Source organism: Phascolarctos cinereus, unplaced genomic scaffold (genome assembly GCF_003287225.1).
Source record: "Phascolarctos cinereus isolate Bilbo 61053 unplaced genomic scaffold, phaCin_HiC Scaffold_726;HRSCAF=1367, whole genome shotgun sequence".
Classification (NCBI taxonomy): domain Eukaryota; kingdom Metazoa; phylum Chordata; class Mammalia; order Diprotodontia; family Phascolarctidae; genus Phascolarctos; species Phascolarctos cinereus.
In genome coordinates, this window is record NW_027556098.1 from 97,847,114 (window position 1) to 97,868,423 (window position 21,310).

General features: G+C 38.2%; 1 protein-coding gene across 1 annotated transcript in view; it reads left to right on the top strand.

The window, feature by feature from the left end:
• Nucleotides 1–21,310, top strand: part of DZIP3 (DAZ interacting zinc finger protein 3) — a 114,046-nt gene that overhangs the window by 16,438 nt on the left and 76,298 nt on the right. Inside the window, 3 exon segments of the mRNA XM_078146687.1 lie at nt 9,759–9,878; nt 12,143–12,223; nt 15,434–15,558. Coding sequence (XP_078002813.1) covers nt 9,759–9,878; nt 12,143–12,223; nt 15,434–15,558 — 326 coding nt within the window.

Here is a 21,310-nt window from a genome sequence, read left to right on the forward strand (position 1 = left end):
GTCTGTTGCCCCTAGAAAGAATTAACCCACAGGAACAAAATCATGGAATCACAATTTGAGGAAAGACTACAGATTTGGAGTTTCACACACACTTTGTTGGATGGCAATTAAATCATAAACTTTCTCTTTCCAATCTAATCCAATAAACATTTATTAAGAATCTACTATGTGCTAGGTACTGTGCTAAGCATTGGGGATGCAGTTAAAAAAAACCACTCCTTGCCCTCAGGGAGCTTATAATTAAATGGAAGAGGGCAAGACAGCACACAAAAGGAAGCAGGGGAGGTGGGGGTGGGGGGAAGTGCCCTGATCTTGTTAGTTGGAAGATGAAACCTAACTTAGGGTGAATCTAAGTTTCTACTCTTGATAAAGAAAGGCATTGGGAAGAGTTTGGTACTCCATGCTCCAGCCTTCCACTGTGAGGGGAGATGAGACTGAGGAAGGTGGTATCAGTCAAACTTTAAGTTATTATCATGATGATGAGTTTTAGGGATGGGAGGGAAATCTTGTTCTCTTGGAACCGAAGAGCAGCAGATTGCAGGGTACTTCCTTCCTGATGTTTACTTTAGTCTCTCCCCCTTAATATCTGCTCTGGTGCTCCTCAGATTCTATCCCATGAGTTGGAACCTTTACTTTAAACAGCCCGGTTTTGAAGTTCTCCTGCTAGGAGCCCAGTACTCTGATCTTTCAGGGCTGTGGTCCGGGAGAGCGTCTGTGTCTGCTGCTGTGACTGTTAACTCTCAAATTGTAAGAACAGCAGACAATGAAAAGCAAATTTAGCTCAATACTTTTCCCTCCCTTAAAATTTAGTATTTTGCCTATATTATGCTTGAATGGAATGATTAAGTATGAGCCAGCAGTGTAATAGGCTTTCTCCCCTCCATTCTTTTTAAATAAGTTGTTTGTTATAACCTTAACATTAAATAACGCCAAAACAATTAAACTTTCCAGCTATTTGCATTGTCAAAAATCAGCACATAAGATTTCCCTAGCAAATTGACAGCCACTTCCTCTGTGTCCCCTTCAAGGTTTTTCTGTTTGTACATTTGTCTGTCCCCTGTACAATTTTCTTTTTGTAGAATTGTAGTTGACATACACTCTGTTCTTCTGTTTTGCATTTTGTACTTTGTATTTTTGAATTATTTTATTTTTTGATGCATTTAATTTTTTAGAATTTTTATTGTTTTTGCTTAGAAGCAGTGCTTTTTTCTTTTCTTTTCTTTTCTTTTCTTTTTTTTAAAGACTGGATTTTCCTATCTGGCTATCAGGCTGGAAGTGGGTTTGAGACCATTAGTGTTTAGCATGGGAGCTTTGACATGCTCTGTTTCCAACCCAGACCAGTTCACTCTTCCTTAGGCAATCTGGTGTCCCCTGACCCTCAGTCCTAGAGGCTTGCCAAAGTCAATGTGTTTACCTGATTGGTTTAGCCCACTACTGCTCAGAACACCCGAAATCAAGAGATAGATGAAAGCTGGGATTACAGGCATGTGCTATCACCTCCAACCATATTTTTTTTTCCTTTTCTTTTTGTTAATTCTTTACTTATTTTCAAGATGGCTCTTGGACAGTTGAAGAGTATGGTTGCTACACCTTCTTGATCTACTAAACAAAAACTTATTTTTTTTTTTTGGTTTTAAACAAACTTAACATAACTTTCTGAGGATGCTAAGCTATGTCTCATCCTAGCTGGTCCTTGAAGAGAACTTCAGTAAAGATGGAGGTAGCATCAGTATACTAAAAATCAGTGTTGGGGTTGGGGAGGAGAATATTTACTGTTTTAAATAGTTCTTCTTTTCTGTTCAAGTTGATTTTTTTTTTAAATAGAAGAAGAGGGGCAGCTAGGTGGCACAGTGGATAGAGCACCAGCCCTGGAGTCAGAAGGACCTGAGTTCAAATCTTTTATGTTGGTCAGGAAAAAAGAATTCATACATGAAGATCTCATAACCAGGAAGGGACTATTGAATTTGAGAAAGGTTTTGAAAGTGATTTCAGTGGATCCCAGAGGTTTACATCCTCACATCAAGGAATTATACTTACTAGATATGTGACCCTGGGCAATTCACTTAACTCCATTAGCCTCCAAAAGAGAAAAAAAGAGGAGGAGGAAGTAGGAAGAAGAAGGGCCAGGTAATGAAGTGCTTTAGATGCCAAATTCGGAAATTTGTATTTGATCTTAGAGTAATAGGGAGACACTAAAGCTCAATGATCAAAAGGGAAGGGAAGCGGTGACAGGGTTATCCCTACACTGTAGAAAAATGACCTTGGTAACTGATTGAAGAGCTAATGGAAATAGACTTGAGTCATAGAGATCAACTAGGGTTGTGGCTGTATGAGTGAAGGAAAAGGGATGTATATGAGTGATGTGAAGATAGAAACGATAAGACACAGCAATGGACTGGAAATGTGGAGTTGAGAATGAGGGCTAGAGGATGACACTGAGGTTTCAAGCCTGGATTTCTAGGAGGGTGGTGGTGTAATCAACAGTAAGTCAGTCTAGAAAAAAGGAGATTTTTTTAGAGGCAAGGTAATGAGTTCTGTTTTGGACATAATGAGTTGGAGATGCCTGGCAAGACATCCAGTTGGAGATTTATAAGAGGCAGTTGGTGGTGCAGGACTGTGACTCAGTAGCGAAACAGAACTTGATATACATCTAGGAATTATCAACATAGAGACGATAACTGATCCAGGAGAGTTGATGAGATCACCAAGTGAGTAATACCGTGAAGTGAGATAAGGGACCAGGACAGGGCCTTGGAGGACATCTATGCTTACTCAGCATGTCCTGGGTGAAAGATCCAGCAAAGGAGACAGAAGTAGCAATAAAGACATGATAGGAGGACAATCAGGAGATAGCAGCGCCATGAAAATCCAGAATGGAGAAAATGTTCAGGAAGAGAAGGTGATCTAGAGTGCCAACAAGTTATGAAGACTGATAATTGAGAAAAGGCCATTAGATTTGTTAATTAAGAGCTCACTGATAACTTTGGAGAGCACAGTTTCAGGGGAATAATGAGATGGGAAGTCAGCTTGCAGAGGGTTTTGGATGGAGTAAGAGAAGAATAAAGGGGAGGTACCAAGTGTAAACTGATTTCCCAAGGAGTTTAACCTGAAGGGGAGGAGAATATGGAACAATAGCTGTTGGAGATGGTAGGATGAAGTGATTTTTTTTTAAGATACAGAGATAAATGAGCATATTTGTAGGTGGTAAGGAAAGTGTGTGTGTGTGTGTGTGTGTGTGTGTGTATAAAAAGGAAGGAGTGTGTATATTATATATATATATATACATATATATATATACGTATATTATATATATATATACGTGTATATATATATATATATATATACACACATAACATATATCTATATCTATAGAGAGGGAGAGAGGAAAGGAAAAAGAGAGAGAGAGAGAAAATGGGAATGCTAGTGGAGACAATTTTCTGGGGAAGTCAGGAGGAGATTAGATCAGTGGCTCATGTAGAAGAGATGATGGCGAGGAGAATAGCCACCTCTTTATTACCTCTTTGTCTAAGACCAGAATGAAGGAGAAAATAGGCAAAGATGCTTGAATAATGTGAGGTGATAAGGGGAAGAGAAGGGGACCTCAGTGAGTGGTCTCAATTTTTGGGGGGATGAAGTATAAGTTAAGTTTTTTAGCCGAGAGGGTGGTTGGAGGCTTGAAGAGATGGCAGTGGCTGGATCAGCTGCTTTGGAGAGTGGTATAGTGAATCACTTAGGGAAGAATAGAATGCTTGCCTTGCTACACAGTAAGAACTCAGTTGAGATTAGGTAACAAATTTGTAGTGGATACAGCCTAGTTTTGTGATTTTCTCTAGCTTTTTTCGGCAGCATGTGAATAGTAATAAAAGAAACGTAGGAATAATCCAGGTTGGGTGGACTTTTTGCAAGGCCTGATCAGCTCTGTTGTACAGGAGCAAGGGAATTAAGAGCAGAGGATGGAGTAGAATTGAGTTGGTTCATCAAAGAGTTGAGTGTAGCTGGTGCAGTGTTAATAGTCTGGGAAAGATTGAGAAGTGGAGTAAATGGAGAGAAAGATAAAAAACTGTGTTAATGGGGTAGTAAGGGACAGAGAGATGGGCACAGTGGATAGAGTGCCGGTCCTAAAGTCAGGAAACCTCATCTTCCTGAGTTAAATCTGGGCTCAGACACTTATTAGTTACGTGATCCTGGGCAAGTCACTTAATCCTGTTTGCCTCAGTTTCCTCATCTGTAAAATGAGCTGGAGAAGGAAATGGCAAACCACTCTAGTATCTTTGCCTAGAAAACCCCAAAAGGGGTCACAAAAGGTCAGACAGGACTGAAATGACTCAACAACAACAAAAGGTAGTAAGGCATAAGGAAGGATGGAATAATAAAAGATTCTGAGTGAAGGAATTGGTCATGGTGGAGGAGACCAAGGAACAGGATTTCTGGTGGTTTGAGGGAACAACGAGTATGTAGAAGTCCCCAGGTATAAAAGGGCAAGTACCAGAGTGGAGAAGACTTTGAAAACAAGTACTGAGTTCCTTGTGAAAGGAGGGAGAGTGACCCAGGCCTGGTAGATCTGGATTGGATGATGCATCTGGACATAGTAGAATGATGCAAGAGTGAGTAAGGCAGCAGGAGTGAGTGAGTAAGGCAGCAGGAATGTTGGCACATGACAACAGGGAGCAAAGAGCCCTCTCTCCTTCCAGGATGAGTGTAAGGGAAAGGAGGAGGGGATGAGTGACAGTGTAACCAGTACTGGGGAAGGTGGACAGGAATGCAGGATTGAGGAAAACTGGATGTTTATTGAGTGCAAGAAAATGAAAAAAGCATGAGAAAAAAGGTTCAAAGTTGCAGAGAAGTTTGTTAATGGTAGAGCAGGAATTTCAGACAGCATAATGCATAGAGCAGGCAGACTTGGATGGGGACCTGGAAACAGTAGACTTGAGTTGGATAGGTGTTGGGGAATGGTAAGTCTGAGGTTGATTGCTGTGGAACAGTAGGAAAGGGTGCTATTTTTCACTTATGGCTGGTGGGTTTTTGCCTATCTGGGACTGGAAGAGTAAGAGTGGAATTTGCTAGTTTTAGGGACATACTACCTTTTGCCCCTAGGGCTTAACGCTCCATGTTCAGTCAGTTTTTTAGTTGTGTCTAACTCTTCCTTACCTCGTTTGGAATTTTCTGGGCAAAGATTTGCCATTTCCTTCTCCAGCTCATTTTACAGATGAGGAAACTTGAGGCAAACTGGGTTAAGTGACTTGTCCAAGGTCACATTTTCTTTCTCTCATGAATACTGAGGGTATATCAGTCTCTTTCAAGTGTTAATGAAGAGTCTGAGCTTATCTTTAGTGAAAATGAGGTCCTGGCGGTTTTGCGTCTTGGCGGGCCTGATGAGGTGAAGGGCAGTTGTTGGAGGCTCTGGTCGTGGAGAGGAGCATGGTGTCTGTGGCCTAGATGGTGGGTTGGGTGGTCTTGGGTTGGGTCCAGTCAGGGAGCCAGGACTTTGTCCTAGTTAAGAGTGGTATTAAAGTAACAATAATAGCAACAACAAAAAGGAGCAATAAAATATATTTTAAAAAATACGTCTTCCAACTACTAATTCCAACAACTAATTGATGACTTTTTAATGCCATGAAATTGTGCTTTGATTTTGTAACCATTTAATTATTTTCATTTGGTGAGGGTGGGTAAATGGGGGACAAGCATTTATTAAAGATGTATTTTGTGCTAAGCATTGTATAAATTGCTTTACAGATATTATTTCACTTGATCCTTACCCCAGAGGTAGTTTATCATAATTTCCTTTTACAATTGAGGAAACTGAGGCAGACAGAGGTTAAGTGACTTGCCCAGGGTCACACAATTAGTAAACCTGTTAGGCTGGATTTGAACTCAAGTCATTCTGACTCCAGGCCCAGTGATCTATTCACTGAGACATCTACCTGTTTCAGAATAAGATGTGGAACACAAAATTACTGACTTTGTATAGAGAATGTTGAATTTTAAATATTATTATCTGAAAATTTATATATAATTTTTAGTGCACAGTGTTCTCAAGGTAGAAACAGTGTGATAAATATTGCTAATGGAAAGATTTTCACTTTAACTGTGTGCAGGCCTTCTGTAGCTTTAAAATTAGCATTCTTGTGTGATAGATGTGGCTTGAAACAATTGTTAATAATGTAACATTTTCCTTTTTTAAATTATATAACTGAATGTTTTTTGATGCAGGAAATAAACATATAACTTTCGATATGGAATTTAAATAAGTTGCTTTATACATGGAAAAAACTAAAATCTTTAGGAGAAAGAACTACATATGTCCAACTCTGGTTCTGTAGACAGTAGATCAGTGAAATAGATTAAATCATAATGAGCTAGAACCAGATACATAATCTAATGTTTGACAAACTCTGGATTCTGCAGCTCTAGGGAAAATATTCTTTATTCAATAAAATCTGCCATGAAAACTCTATAACACTTTGGGAGAGACTGGGACCAGATCAGTGATACACTGTTCACTATAATAAAATTTAAATGGATCAGTGATCTAAATACTGAAAACAAACCCCAGACATCTTCATATATGAGACCATAGCTCTTTTGAAGTTCTGATATGTGGTTTCTTTTCCATGTTGTAACACTTGTACTTTTCAATGGAAAATATAATTTATTTTAAAGAAATGAGAAAAAAATTCATTATAGAGTGTCACTTAAAATTTTGCTTTGTTGTTGTTGTTGAATCATTTCAGTCATGTATGACTTTTGGTGACCCCATTTGGAGTTTTCTTGGCAGAGATACTGGAGTGGTTCGCCATTTCCTTCTCCAGTTCATTTTACAGATGAGGAAACTGAGGCCAACAAGGTTAAGTAACTTGCCCAGGTTCACACAGCTAGTAAGTGTCAGAGGTTAGATTTGAACTCAGGAAGGTGAGACTTCAGGTCCAGTGCCACATAGTTGTCCCAAAATTCCTTGCCTCTCAAAACAGCAACTTTGTATAGACCATTCCTCTTGAGAGCATACATAATTTAATTGGTATGATGCCATAGGCTATTAATTAGAAAGCTTCATTCTACTTTTGGTCACTATGAATCTATATCTGTCAATAATGATCAACTATTATCTTCATGAGAGCAGAGGGCATTTTTATGTAAACTTTTAAAAACTTCCTCCAGTTCTTAGCATAATATTCTGAACATAGTAGGTGCTTAATAATTGTTGGATTGCATTGGAATATTTAAAACCATTTGGTCTTTACTTAATATCTTTTTTGTAAATAACCACTAGCTTCCATATATTTTTTTCATATTTTTTTATGTAATGGAAAATTAAGCTTCCTGCCAGTGTACCTTCACCATAGAATCATAGCTTTAAAGCCAGAAAGGACCTTAGAAGCCATTTAACTCAACCCTGTCATTTTATATTTGAGTACATTGGGGCCCAGAGAGATTTAGTGACTTGCCCAAGTCATACAGATAGTAAAATGGTAGAAGTAGGATTGTAGGCCAGGTCTTCTGACTTCGGGTTCCTTGCTCTTTCCATAGTACCATGGGGCTCCAGCTGGTTAGATATGATTACAAAGGGTGTTGTTCACACTTGACACTTCATCTTAATACTGGCCGTCTTCCATGCCTGGAATGTACTCCTTGTTATCTTTCTCTTGGAACCATAGGACCATGGGGTCGTAGTTCTGTGGTTTGGATGGACCTCAAAGGCTGTCTAATCCAATGGCCTCATTTTATAATTGAGGAAACCGAGGCAGAGGGAAATTAAGTGACCTGCTGAGGTTCACCCAAGTAGTAAACCCCGGAGGTGGGATTTGAAACCCAGGTCTTCAGACTCTGAAGCCACATCTTCTACATGAAGCAATTCTGGATTCTCCTGGTTCCTAGTACCCTCCCTCCCAATGTTTCCTTGTTTTGTTTTGTATATATTCTGTACTTATTTATGTACATGTTATCTACCCTAATGGAATATGAGATGCTTGAGGACCGGGACTATTTAATATTTGTCTTTGTATCCTTAGCCCTTAGATGTCACAGCACCTGCCACATAGTGGGTGCTCAAGAAATGCCTATTACTTTTTTGATTGCTATATACAGAACTGATATTTGAAAAGCATCAGTATACTATGTGAACCAAAGTTCATTGTTATTGGTGGAGAGATTGTCATGGAGACAGGTGCCGGTCATATGTACGGAAAGGTCCCTTCTCCAAAGTGTAAATGGGGCACTGGAGAAAAGCATTGTGGTTGGGTTAAGGGAAGGAAATCTCTGTCATTAGACCATCTGTTCTTTGGACTATCTGAACACCTCGCGTCTTGGAGACTGCTATTAATCTACCGCCTTCTACTAATGCTGTGCTTGTATGGATAAAGGATGAACGTCGAATATTACTCTAGGGAAGGCCATTCCTGTGCATTGATATAAAATCTTGAATCAGTAGTGTTACTTTCAGTAAAAGTGATGAACCTGTGCAGCCGCATAGTTCCTTGAGCGTGAAACATCAGCACGTGCCCTAACAGAACGATGTGGAGGTTAGCTGGTTCTGAAGTCCAGACCTGAGGCTCCTGAGTGCTGCTAGCTCTAGTTTGCTTGGTGCTGGCCCCTTCCCATCCTCCCAGTCTTCTTATCCCTCCCCACCCACACCCCCTCAATGACCCAGTGACGCTAGCCTCCTTGCTGTTTCTCAGAGAAGATCTCCATCTCCTGATTCCAGGCATTTTCACTGGATGTCCCCCATTCTTGGGTTCTCTTTCTCTTCATCTTCACCTCCTGGTCTCTCTGGATCCCCTCAGGCCCCACCAGAATCCCATCTTTTCTTCTTAATGCTAAGGGCCTTCCTCCTGTTGATTATTTCCAGTATATCTTGAATATATCTTGTGTGTGTATGTTTCCCCCATTTGAACTGTGAGCTCCTTCAGAGCAGGGACTGTCTATTTGTTGTCTTTTTTTGGTATCTTAGCACAGTGCCTGGCACATATACATATATGTATATGTATACACATATACATACATACGTGTTTGTGTATACCTATCTGTCTCTATTGCTGTATAAATGTTTGTTGACTGACTACTGCACCTGCTGATAACTAGCTTCTATTTACACTGCATATGTCTTGTATGTACATAATGGTTTGCATGACATCTCTCTCATTAGCATGTGAGCTCTTTGAAGGTAGGGACCATGGTGGTGGTGGTTGTTGTTGTTGTTGTTGTTTCCCCCCTTCTTTGCCTCTTTGGTGCTTAGCACAATGCCTGGCACATGGTGAACACGTAATGTTCAGTTGTTTTTTGGGTTGTGTCTGACTCTTCATGATCCCATTTGGGATTTTCTTGGCAAAGATACTAGAGTGATTTGCCATTTCCTTCTCAGGCTCATTTTACAGATGAAGAAACTGAGATAAACAGGGTGAAGTGACTTACCCAGGGTCACACAGCTAGTAAGTATCTGAGGCCAGATTTGACTTCAGGAAGGAGTTTAGGCTCAACGCTCTATCCACTGAGCCACCTAGCTGCCCATAAACACATAATAATTTCTTGCTAACTGATAGACTTTACAAGGAAAGCCTGGAAGACTGAGCTTTTCTACGCAGTGGTAACTGCCTTCTAACTGGAATGGGAATGAGTGACCCTATCATTGCTGTAACCCCTGGAAGTGTCCCTCATATATCTGGATACTTTATACAAAGAAACTTTATTAGAAGCATTTCAAAATAAAATATATAGACACTGATGCTAGTTTAAAAATATTTTCAATTCAACTTTCTCCACAGAGTGAGGATGGTGCAGCTGACAGTCTCAAAGGAGTGCCAGCAGTTCCCAGTCTATCTTTGGAGGTATTGATCACACAGCTGGATATGACACTTGAGAAAATTCGAGCTGCTAATTGTAATGTAAGTCTTTCCTTTTTGGAACTATGAAGCAATTAACTTGTACTACACTTTTCATCAGGCCAATTCCCTTATCTGCCTACTCTGGGGTTAGAGGCAATCCTTGACTTCAAAGAGCAGAGCACGTAGACAATGTCTCTCTCCACCATATGGTGCCTGCCTGATTATGTGACTGATGTCTACAGTGGGCCCTCTCTGTTCGCTTTTTCTACCGAGAAGTTCTTCCTCTGAAGTAATGAGAAATCCAAACTACTGTTAGGAATTTTCTCATTTGTGAGGAGATGAAGCTACACCTTCTTTCCTGGCTTTTTTTTTAAACTGATTTTTCCCTCTGATATGGTTATAGAATAGAAGTTATATTACCTCTATGTTTTCATCCAACATATATTTTATTAAATACCTGCTGTATACAGAGTAGTGTTCTAGGTACTGGAGGAGATGCAAAGTTTAGATAAGACTCCATTCCTACCCTTTTGAAACTTATAGTCTAGTAAGGGAATAAGACAAGCATGCTTGAATATGTGAAGTATGTTCTGTGATTACATCAGCCTGGGAATGGCATGTGTGGTAATTTTTTTCCACCCATGCGAGTAGCAACTCATCAGTGATTCAGTAGATAAGTCCTAGGGAGTTGCCAGACACACATACAGTTAAGTCACTTTTCCAGGTTCATATAATTTGGACCCAGGTCTTCTGTGTTCAAGCCCATCTCTCTATCTACTATGCCGCACAAACTATAAAAAAGAAACATAGATAACTGTGATTACATACAGGCACAATGGAAATAACTCTGGCTGTGAAATCAGAAGACCTGAGTTCGGATTCTGCCTTTCTTGCTAATGACACTTGTGAATCACTGTGCCTACTGGGCTTCAGTTTCATCATCCGTAAAAGGAGGGCACTGGATTAGATGGCCTCAGAGGTCTTTTCTTTTTTTTTTTTTTCGTGAGGCAATTGGGGTTAAGTGACTTGCCCAGAGTCACACAGCTAATGAATGTATGTGTCTGAGGCCAGATTTGAACTCAGGTACTCCTGACTTTAGGACTGGTGTTCTGTCCACTGTGCCACCTAGCTGTCCCCCTCTGAGGTCTTTTCTAAACTCAGCTCTATATCTATGATCCTATGAGTTATAGTTGGAATTTATGTATATCATCATACCATGGGAATGTAAGAGAGGGGAGAATGTAAGAAAAAAATACTACTTATTGCCTAAGGAAAGAGGCTGTTCACAAAACAGAGCCTCAGAGAAAGCTCCATGTAGGAGGTGGCTGGACTTTAAAGGATAGGTAGGAATACATCAGGTGAATTGGGGGAAGGGAGAACTTTTCAGGCAGAAAATCCCATGAGCAAAGGCATTAAAGGTGGAAAAGAACAGGCCCTGTTTAGGTGACTCCAAATGTTTTCATCTTCATGGTTTCCACAGTCCACTCAGCAGAGATACATTGGAAGGTGTAGCTGGTATTATTGCAAAATATCAAAAAGTTATTATTTTTTAAATTGGAAGGAACCGTAGAATTCATTAATCCAATACCTGCTAGGAGGATGGAATGATTTTGAAATAGGAATATCCCCTGTACATTGAAATTCTTTTTTTTTTTTAAAGTGAGGTAATCAGGATTAAGTGACTTGCCCAAGGTCACACAGCTAGTACATGTCAAGTGTTTGGTCTGAGGCCACATTTGAACTCCGGTCCTCTTGACTTCAGGGCTGGTGCTCTATCCACTGTGCCACCTTGCTGCCCTGTGTACATTGAAATTCTTAAACTCTCTAATTGCAGAATAAACATGGCTCCATTTCTTGTCCTAAATGAAAGAAAAAGTCTTTCTACAGAACAGGCTGAGCTGAGGACCTTTTTGCATTAAGGAATTTCTTGGTACAAAGCTACATAGCTCTATGCAAAGCTGAGACTTTTAAGAAGGAGAATAGTTTAAATGATAAACTGAAACTGTTTATGTGTTTGGAATTATAATGAATAAACCTCATTGGTATTGCTTTTTTATTTTTCTTCTAATTCTAGGGAATGTTTTGTTTCAAGACTTTTGACTCTTCTACTTTGCATAAAAATCTTTCTCTCCACCCCCCAGGTCATGTTGTCCAATGCATCTCAAGTGGTATTTTATTAATTCTCTGCAATAATTAGTAGTTGACAAATCATTTTTACTGCATAAATCGTTAGTTGACAGGTCTTAGCTATTTCTTAGTCTAGAAAGCTTGATCAGATCTCATAAATCTCAGGAAATGATCTTTTAAAACTCTTTTATTTTTAGGGGCATCAGTTAAATATGGATTATTATCTGACATTACTGTTTATATATGGATTAGCACTCATTGAAAAGGGGACAAAGCAGGTAAGTATCATATGACTTGTAGAAACATTTTTTTCCTTTTATTCACTTAAATTTAGCTGCTTTGGAAAATGGAACTGCTGAGTTTTAAAATTTTTTTTATAAAACTGGAACTATTCGATGACTCTTCTATCATATGCTTCTAAATCTGAACACCAAAAATCAGTAACTGTGATTATGAAAGTGAAAACAAATAATGGGAAGCAATTTACGTTGGCTAATTATCTCACTTATTCTAAGCTTGGCTTGTGTTTATATTCAAATGTGACATTTTAAACTCTTAAATATCTAATTTTAAGTGAAACTGAAAGTCATTTATACTTCTAGATCGCATTTTCAGATTATATATCGATGTTTTTATATTGGAGTTTGAAAATTTTGCTGAGACTCAGTTTCTTCATCTTTTGGATAAGGGGATCAGACTCCCTGACCATTGCAATATCTCGCTTTAGGATTCTGTAATTCTCTTTCTGATTCTCCATCATCTTTTCCTATATTTTCTCAATTATTTTGCTGACATATTCCTGAAATATAAGTAGCTTTATTCTTTCTATTTTCTTGCTGCCATAATAAAGATCTATAAATTCAGTTTGGATTAAAAAAAACCTATTTGTATCTATCTTGTACTGTGTTAATATAAATCTGACTTATTAATGAACCATGATAGAATTTTATGTGCCTAAATTGACACTTCTTTCCATATAAAAATAATAATATACAAAAGATCTGTGATTTTTTGTTTTGTTGTTATGGTTTTTTTGGCTAGGCAATGGGGTTAAGTGACTTGCCCAGGTTTATCCAGCTAGTAAGTGTTATGTGTCTGAGGCCGGATTTGAACTCAGGTCCTCCTGAATTCAGGGATGGTGCTCTATCTGCTGCGCCACCTGACTGCCCCTATCCTGTGATTTCTTAAATATGGTTTGGGAACTCCTTCTACCAATGCAGGTCTATAACCTGCCTATGACTTAGTAGATTAACTCAAGGGAGTTGTCTCAAGCACATTAAGTGCCTTGCCCAAGGTAATTCAGATTTGAATCTGGTTCTTCCTGACTCTAAACTCAATACTTTATACACTCTACCATATTACCTCTATATAATACTAATTTATATTTGAAATGGAGTGTATGGGAATTTAAATAACATGTATTCTTTTTTTTTGAGGCAGTTGGGGTTAAGTGACTTGCCCAGGGTCATACAATTAGGAAGTGTCAGTTCAGATTTGAACTCAGGTCCTCCTGACTCCAGGGCTAGTGTTCTATCCACTGCACCACTTAGCTGCCCCCTAAAGAATATATATATATTCTTAAACTAAAGATTGTGTTGCATTATTTTTATTTACTTTTCCTTAATGTCAAGGCCAAATTCTGAAATTATGGAGAAAAGGAGGTGTAGTAGAAAGGGTACTAGATTTAAAAGTCAGAGGACCCAGGTTCAAATTGAGAAAGTCTTTCTCTTTTTTAAATTTAGTATTTAATTTTCCCCCAATTACATGTAAAAACAATTTTCAACATTCGTTTTAAAAATTGACTACCAAATTCTCTCCCTCTCTCCCCATCCCTCTCATTGAGAAAGCAGGCAATTTGATATAGGCTATATATGTGTAGTCATGCAAAACATATTTCCATGTTAGTCATGTTGTAAAAGAAAACATAGACCAAAATAAAAACCCAAGAAAAAGAAAGTAAAAAAAGTATTCGTTGATTTGTAATCAGATTCCATTAGTTCTTTCTCTGGGAAAGGATAGAATTTTTCATCATAAGTCCTTCAGAGTTGTCTTGGATCAGTGTGTTGCTGAGAATAGCTAAGTCATTAACAGATGATCATATTGCAATATCACTGTTATTGTGTACAATGTTCTCGTGGTTCTACTCATTTCATTTTGTATCAGTTCATGTAAGTCTTTCTAGGTTTTTCTGAAAGCATCTAGCTCATGATTTCTTATATCACACTGGTATTACATCACAATCATATACCACAAATTGTTCAACCATTCCCCAATTGATGGGCATCCCTTCAGTTTCCAGTTATTTGCCACCAGAAGAGAGCTGTCTAAATATTTGGACATAGTTCCAAATTGCTCTATGGTAATGGTTGAATCAATGCAGAACTCCACCAACATTGTATTAGTGTCTCAATTTTCCCACATCCCCTTTAGCATGTCATTCTTCCTTTCTTTCCTGTTAGCCAATCTAATAGGTGTGAGGTAGTACCTCAGTATCATTTTAATTTACATTTCTCCAATCAATAGTGATTTAGAGCATTTTTTGATATGGCTATTGATAGCTTTGACTGCTTCATCTAAAAAATGACTTCATATTTTTTGATCATTTATCAATTGGGAAACATCTTGTTTTTGTAAATTTAACTCATTTCTCTATGTATTTGGGAGATGAGGCTTTTATAAGAAAACCTGCTTCAAAAATTTTTTTCGGTTAGGATTCTAACTGTATTTCCCTCCATCCTATTCCCCTGCCCCGTTTATTCTATTCCCTCTCTCCTTTTACCTTGTCCCTCCTCAAAAGTGTTTTGCTTCTGACTGCTGCCTCCCCAATCCACCCTCCTTTCTATGAGCACCCCCCTTCTCTTATCCCCTTCCCTTCCTACTTTCCTGTAGGGTAACATAGATGAGAAAGTCTCTTAACCTCTCTAGGCTTCAGTTTCCTTATCTATCAAGTGAGGGGTTTAGTCTAAATGACCACTATGGTCTACTATGAGCCTATGTTTCTCCTAACTCTGCTTATCTTTTATTGTAACTTCAGATTTTGTTAGAATTGCTGCTTGTTAAGTTGGTGAGCATCACTATCATTTTATAAATAGCAGTATTGTCTCACCTCCCACCCCACAATATCTGTCTAACCCTGCTGAATAAAGTGACTTGCTCCATAGGTGAATGTTACACAATATTTTGATTGAGGAATGACAGACCTTCATGGTTAGTAAAAATGTGCCAGTTTTGAATAGCAGTGGCTGTCACCACTCCAAATTTTTGTTGCTGTGGTTGTTTACTTTGCAATATCTTATTATACTTTGCAACGTTGGTTAGGAAGGGGTGGGGATTCCATTGGAAGTGACAGATTGCTTGTAAATTGTAACTGTGAAAGCTTCAGACTCTTGAATTAGAGGACCCAATGCATGTGTGAATAAAATTCTTCTAGATTGCCATATTTTCTCTAGCCTTTCATATAAACCAGACTTGGCTTTTTATTCCTCCAGGATTATTCTGAAGCTAGAAGTAAATTCATGACAATGAAAATGGAAATTCAGAAGAAAGAAGATTGTAGAAATTTTTTATCTTTAGTTTATTTTGGATGTGGTTTACTACTAGGTTCTCAAAAAAGGTAAGAATTTTAATTAATAAGTACTTTTTGTTGGAATACCATCAATATAATGGAAATAGTACAGGCACAGGATGCCAGGGTTTTAACATGCCAGCGATGCTTTATTAGTCTGTTGTTGTCTTTTATTTTTTTATCTTTGTTTTTTTAATTTTAGACTTGAATACTAAAACTTAAGTACATAATAAGAAAAGAAAAAGAAACATTATAAACTTAAATACTAAGACTTAAATATAAAATAAGAAAAAAGCATATCACGTACACAGTAGAACGTGAGAGGATTCAAAATGTATAGCATTAAATTTCCATTTCAAGAAAGCTTATATATTAAGTACTCTGTTGAAAGCTCTCCATCTTTTCTTTGCTTCCTTGTAGGTTTTCTTTTATTCTCTGCTGTACACTTTTTACTTTGTTCTTTTTTCCCCGCTCCCCGCCCCCAGGCTACAATTAAGCATGGATGTATTTATATATAGATATTAATATATACATACACATATACATGTACATGTATATATACATAATACACATATACATGTGTATATATATACACACACATACATGTATATGTATATATACATACATACACATATACATGTGTGTGTATATATATGTATATATATGTGTATATATATATATATATATATATATATATACATATATACACACACACATACATACACATGTAAAATATACTTTTCCTAAGAGATTCTACTCCTAATCTTTGTTTGTATGCTTGTGTGTGTCTCTTATTTCCTATCCCTTCTGACCCCTCTACTTTACTTCCACCTGCTACCTTACTCTCCTATTACTGGACCTAACCCCACTCCAGCAATCCCTCCCTTATCCTCCCATTTCCCTACCCCTTCCATATCCTCTTTTTATGCTATTCCTCCTTTATCCTCTCCCTGCTCCCTACCCCCTTAGCATTTTATTTTTATAAATTTAGGCTTTTATACTCTTCTAGATGTGTATGTATTGTTCGCTCTTGAACCCATTCCTGGTGAAAGTAGATTTCCAGAACTAACAGCCCTCCTCCCCATCTAATTTTTCTCTATTGGTTCTTCCTGTCATGCCTCATTTGTATAAGATAATTACTCTTTTTAGCTGTTCCTGAACAGTTTTACTTTTTGAAGTCATATCATGCTCAGGTCTACCCCAATCTTTTTTATGGACTACTCAATTACTACGAACCATCTTAGACATACATTTTGCATTTTACATACGTAGAAAGTAAATAATCCATCCTTATTTAATCTCTTGTAATGAGTCTTTAGTATGTACCTTATATTTCTCTTGGCTCTTGTATGTCAAATCTTCTATTAAGTTCAGGCTGAAAGTATGACAACTTATTAAATGTCCATTTTTTTTTCCATTCAGGATTATGCTTAGCTTTGCTGGGTATGAGATTTTTTTTGTTGGATGCCCAGTTCTTTTGCTCTTTGATATGTAGTGCTCCAAAACCTGCAGTCTTTTAGTGTTGTCATTGCTGTGTCTTGTGTGATTCTAATTGTGGCACCACCATATGTAAGCTGTTTTTTTCTTGTTGCTCATGATATTTTATCCTTGAGCTGGGGGTTTTGGAATTTGACTATAATATTCCCGTTGGTTTTCCTCATAGTATCTCTTTCAGGTGGTGATTGGTGGATTTTTTCCCATTTCTACTTTCCACTCTTGTTCTAATGCTTCAGGACAATTTTCTTTAGTTATTTCTTGTATTATTGTATTAAGATTCTTTTTTTTTTGATCATAGCTTTCAGGTAGTCTGATTATTGTTATGTTTTCCCTTCTTAATCTGTTCTCCAGATCAGTTGTTTTTCTTATGAACTTTCACGTTTCACGTTCTCTTCTATTTTTTCATTCTTTATATTTTGTTTTATTATTTCTTGATCTCCTATAACTTCACTGGCTTCCCCTTGCCCAATTCTGATTTTTTTTTAATTTTTAGGCAATTGGGGTTAAGTGACTTGCCCAGGGTCACACAGTTAGTACGTGTCAAATGTTTGGTTGGAGGCCAGATTTGAACTCCCAATTCTGATTTTCAAGGAGTCATTTTCTTCCTTAAGATTCTGGATCTCCTTTTCTAATTGGTTGACTTTCTTTTCATAATCTTTTTTTTTTTTTTAGTTTTTCCTCAATCTCTCTCATTTGATTTTTAAGTCTTTTTTAAGTTCTTCTGTGAATTCTTTTTGGGCAGGTGACCATTTGACATTACTATTTGGGGTAGAAGAGGGTTTCTTTGCTTCAGTATCCTCCTTTGAAGGTGAACCCTGGTCTCCATTCCCATAGTAACTCTATGATTGGATTCTTCTTCCTTTTTCCTGTGCATTTTTTTTTTTTGGTAATAGCTTAATTTTCATAATCACCTCTCGTTCTGGGGTATGGGGGATGGTGGCTCTGGCCTCAGATCCTCCTTCTGTTCTCCTCTCTGACCTTAAACCCAAACCAAGACCCCCCAGTCTCTTCTAAGTGCCCACAGCCAGCGGCATCTCACCTGGTGTGTGCTGGTTCCTTCTTGCTTCTGGCCACATCTCCGCAGCACAGCTGGGTCTGGTATTCCTTGTCAGCAGAGATTTCCTTGATCTTCCCCGGCTCAGACACCCAACTCCCCTCATTCTCCCGGGCAGAAAAGTTCCTGTGTAGGGGGCTGAGGCAGCCTCCCAACACAGCTAACCCCAGGGCTTGCTGCTTGTTGTTTAAGTGGTCGTTAGCCTGGAGGTGTTTATTCTTCACAGGGACCAAACCTTGTCCTGGGATTTTTCTTCAGATCTTCTCTGATTGTCCAAGGAAGACCCTTGTTCTGCCTCTACTCTTATTTTTATTCATTCAGTATTCATCCTGAGGCGCTATTTCATCTCTTTTGTGGAGGAAAATCTTGAGAGCTTGGAATTTTCTGACCTACTCTGCCGTCTTCCCAGAATCTTCTCCCAGTCTACCATCTTCTTTTGCAAAGTTAGAATCTGTAAGGTCAGGAGACCTTAGAGATCAATTATTACCGAAGAAGATTCTGAAGACCAGTGAGTTGTTGAAAGACATAGGGTTACCTATTGTCAGTCCGGTGGTATTCTCTCCTGATCTTCTTTTCCCCATCCTATGCTCCACTCCTCAAATAATTGATTATCTGACCTGGGAGAAGTCCATCCCTTTCTGCCAGAGTCTATTTATTTCAGTTTATTCAGAAGGATTAAATGTAGTCAGTGAAGGGCTAGAGGGGAATAGATGTTATAAAGGTTCCATTCATACACTAAAGGAATCCCTGGTTCTGGGTTGATAGAACTCTTTACATAGTTTAAATAAAATAAAACTAGGCAAGGGAGCCTTTCCCTTGGTAGAAGAGTGGTTCTGTTTTATGCCCTACAACAGAGCCTGAGCCATTCTTTTCTTAATTTCTTTCTTTTTTTTTTTGGTGAGGCAGTTGGGGTTAAGTCACACAGTGTTACGTGTCTGAGGCTGGATTTGAACTCAGATCCTCCTGACTCCAGGGCCAGTGCTCTATCCACTGCGCAACTTAGCTGCCCCACAGCTAGAGCCATTGTTATGAGTATGAGTTTCAGTATTCTAGAGCTAAGGTGAGGAAATTGAGGCAGACAGAGGTTAAGCGAATTGTCCAGGATAACACAACTAGTGAGTGGCTGCCTGGATTTAAACTCAGATCTTCCTGACATTCAGTCTAGTGTTCTACCCAGTGTGCTAACCAGTTGTCTCTAAAGTCAAGAAAAATTAAGTGACTTGGCCAAGATCCCATAGTGGTGATATAGTTCTTGAACCTAGGGCATCTGTTACTAAATTCCATTCTCTTTCCATTGTTCTAATTCTGCCTTCTTGACATGTTAAGTTTGAGGGAATTATGAGACATCTATAGAATGAGAATGTTGGATTAGGTGACATTTGAGGTCCCTCCTACTTCTACATGTATCATTTTATAAGACAGAAAAAAATCTTGCAGTAAGGATTAACAGGCAGGATGACAATTAATGGCCTGTATTTGTAATTTCATAGTGTTTTCAGACATTTCTCATTTGATCCTCATGATACCCCATGACACAGGTGGTCCAAGCCTGATTTCCCCGATTTGACAGATGGGGAAACTGAGGCTTAGAATTTTATTATTTGCCCAAGTTCCTAAGTCTAGTAAGCTGTAGAACTGATCAACCAACTTGACTCTTTTGACTTTGAGTGTAGTGCACTGTATTTCTATGGAGAATATTCAGAAATTTTTTTTTTTACTTTGAGAAATCATAGTCCTCTATCTTTTCCTCAGGCTCTCTTCCACTTTAATAACAAAATCATCTTTTTTACATTTTTTGCATTGACTTTAGACAATAAACTTTAGAATTATGTTAGATAACAGTGGGGAGATTGGTACTACTACTATTCATGAGGCTTTGAATGGTACCATAAATAGATGTTCCAAATGGAAGCATTTTATCCTTAGACAGTCCATCAAACACAACAGAGCATATTTTATGGATTTGTTAATGCATGTCTCTGGAGTGCTTTGAACCTGGGCCTCCAATCGCCTGAGGTGGGTATTAAATGCTCCCATTAAAGTAAACCCCTGAGAGCCTTAGTGCTATTTTTATATATATATTTTTCTTCTTACATTTTATGTTTAAAAATGGTGTTCAGCATATGCTGTCACCAGGGACCATAGTTCATTGTGGAATGATAAGTACTGGGGGAAAATAAAGAGTGAGAAAGAGTAAAGGCCTTTTTTAAACCATTAAATCTTGTACTGTTTTTAAAGCAGCTGCCATTATTTACTGTTTTCCAAATATGCTTCACTGAGGAATCATAATGTAAAAATGTATTTTGTACTGAAAGATTTATCAAAATATAATGTGACATATGCTAAAGTCAGATTTCAGTGGTTCATGAATGCTGCAGTTATTTCTGAATCCTCATTTTACCATAAGAATTTTGGGAATTGAAAAATTAGTATTTCATAGGATCATGGGATTTAAATATGGATGGAAGATAGGAAATCATTACAATCTTCTCATTTTACAAATGAGTAAATTGAGGCCCAGAGTTGGGGAAGTGACTTGCACAAATGGCAAATAGCTGAGCCACATTCAGAATCAGAGAGTTCAGAGTTAGAGGGAACCTGAGGGATCTTCTAATAACCTAAATAAGAGTCCTCTCAACAGCTTCCACAACAAGTGGTCATCTTGCCTTTGAGTGATGACCTTTGGTGAGGATTAACAAATCTCTCCTTTTCCATGCGGGTCATTCTATTTTTGGAAAGTTCTAATTTTTAATAATGGGTTCATTACTTCAAGCCTGAAGCTACCTCTCCACAATTTTCACCCGTTGCTCCTAGTGCTGCCTTCTGGGGACAAGAAGAACAAATCTAATTCTTCTTCCAGGCAGCAGCCTTACCATTAAATGCCTAATTTTTAGATGAAGTTGTAAGTCATTCACATTTCTTATCATTGTTCAATCTTCTGTTTTCTAGGCTAAATATCCCCAGTTCCTTCAGCTTATCCTCATATGGTGTGATCTTAAAGCCCCTCTTTTAATCCAGTGTCAGAATGCTGCTAGTGTGAGGTCCACCAAAACCCCTTGATCTTTTTTTTTTCTTTAAACTGGAATTATCGTTCAGTTTTGCCCTCCTCATCTTATACTTTTTTAGACTGACTTGCTCCATAGGCTTTTTGGCCGTATGGTCATATGAGACATTTGTCTGAACCTTTAAAATCCACTCTTTACAAATTTTGGGTGCATGTTCAGATTTGTTTCCTTTATTTTTCCTCAT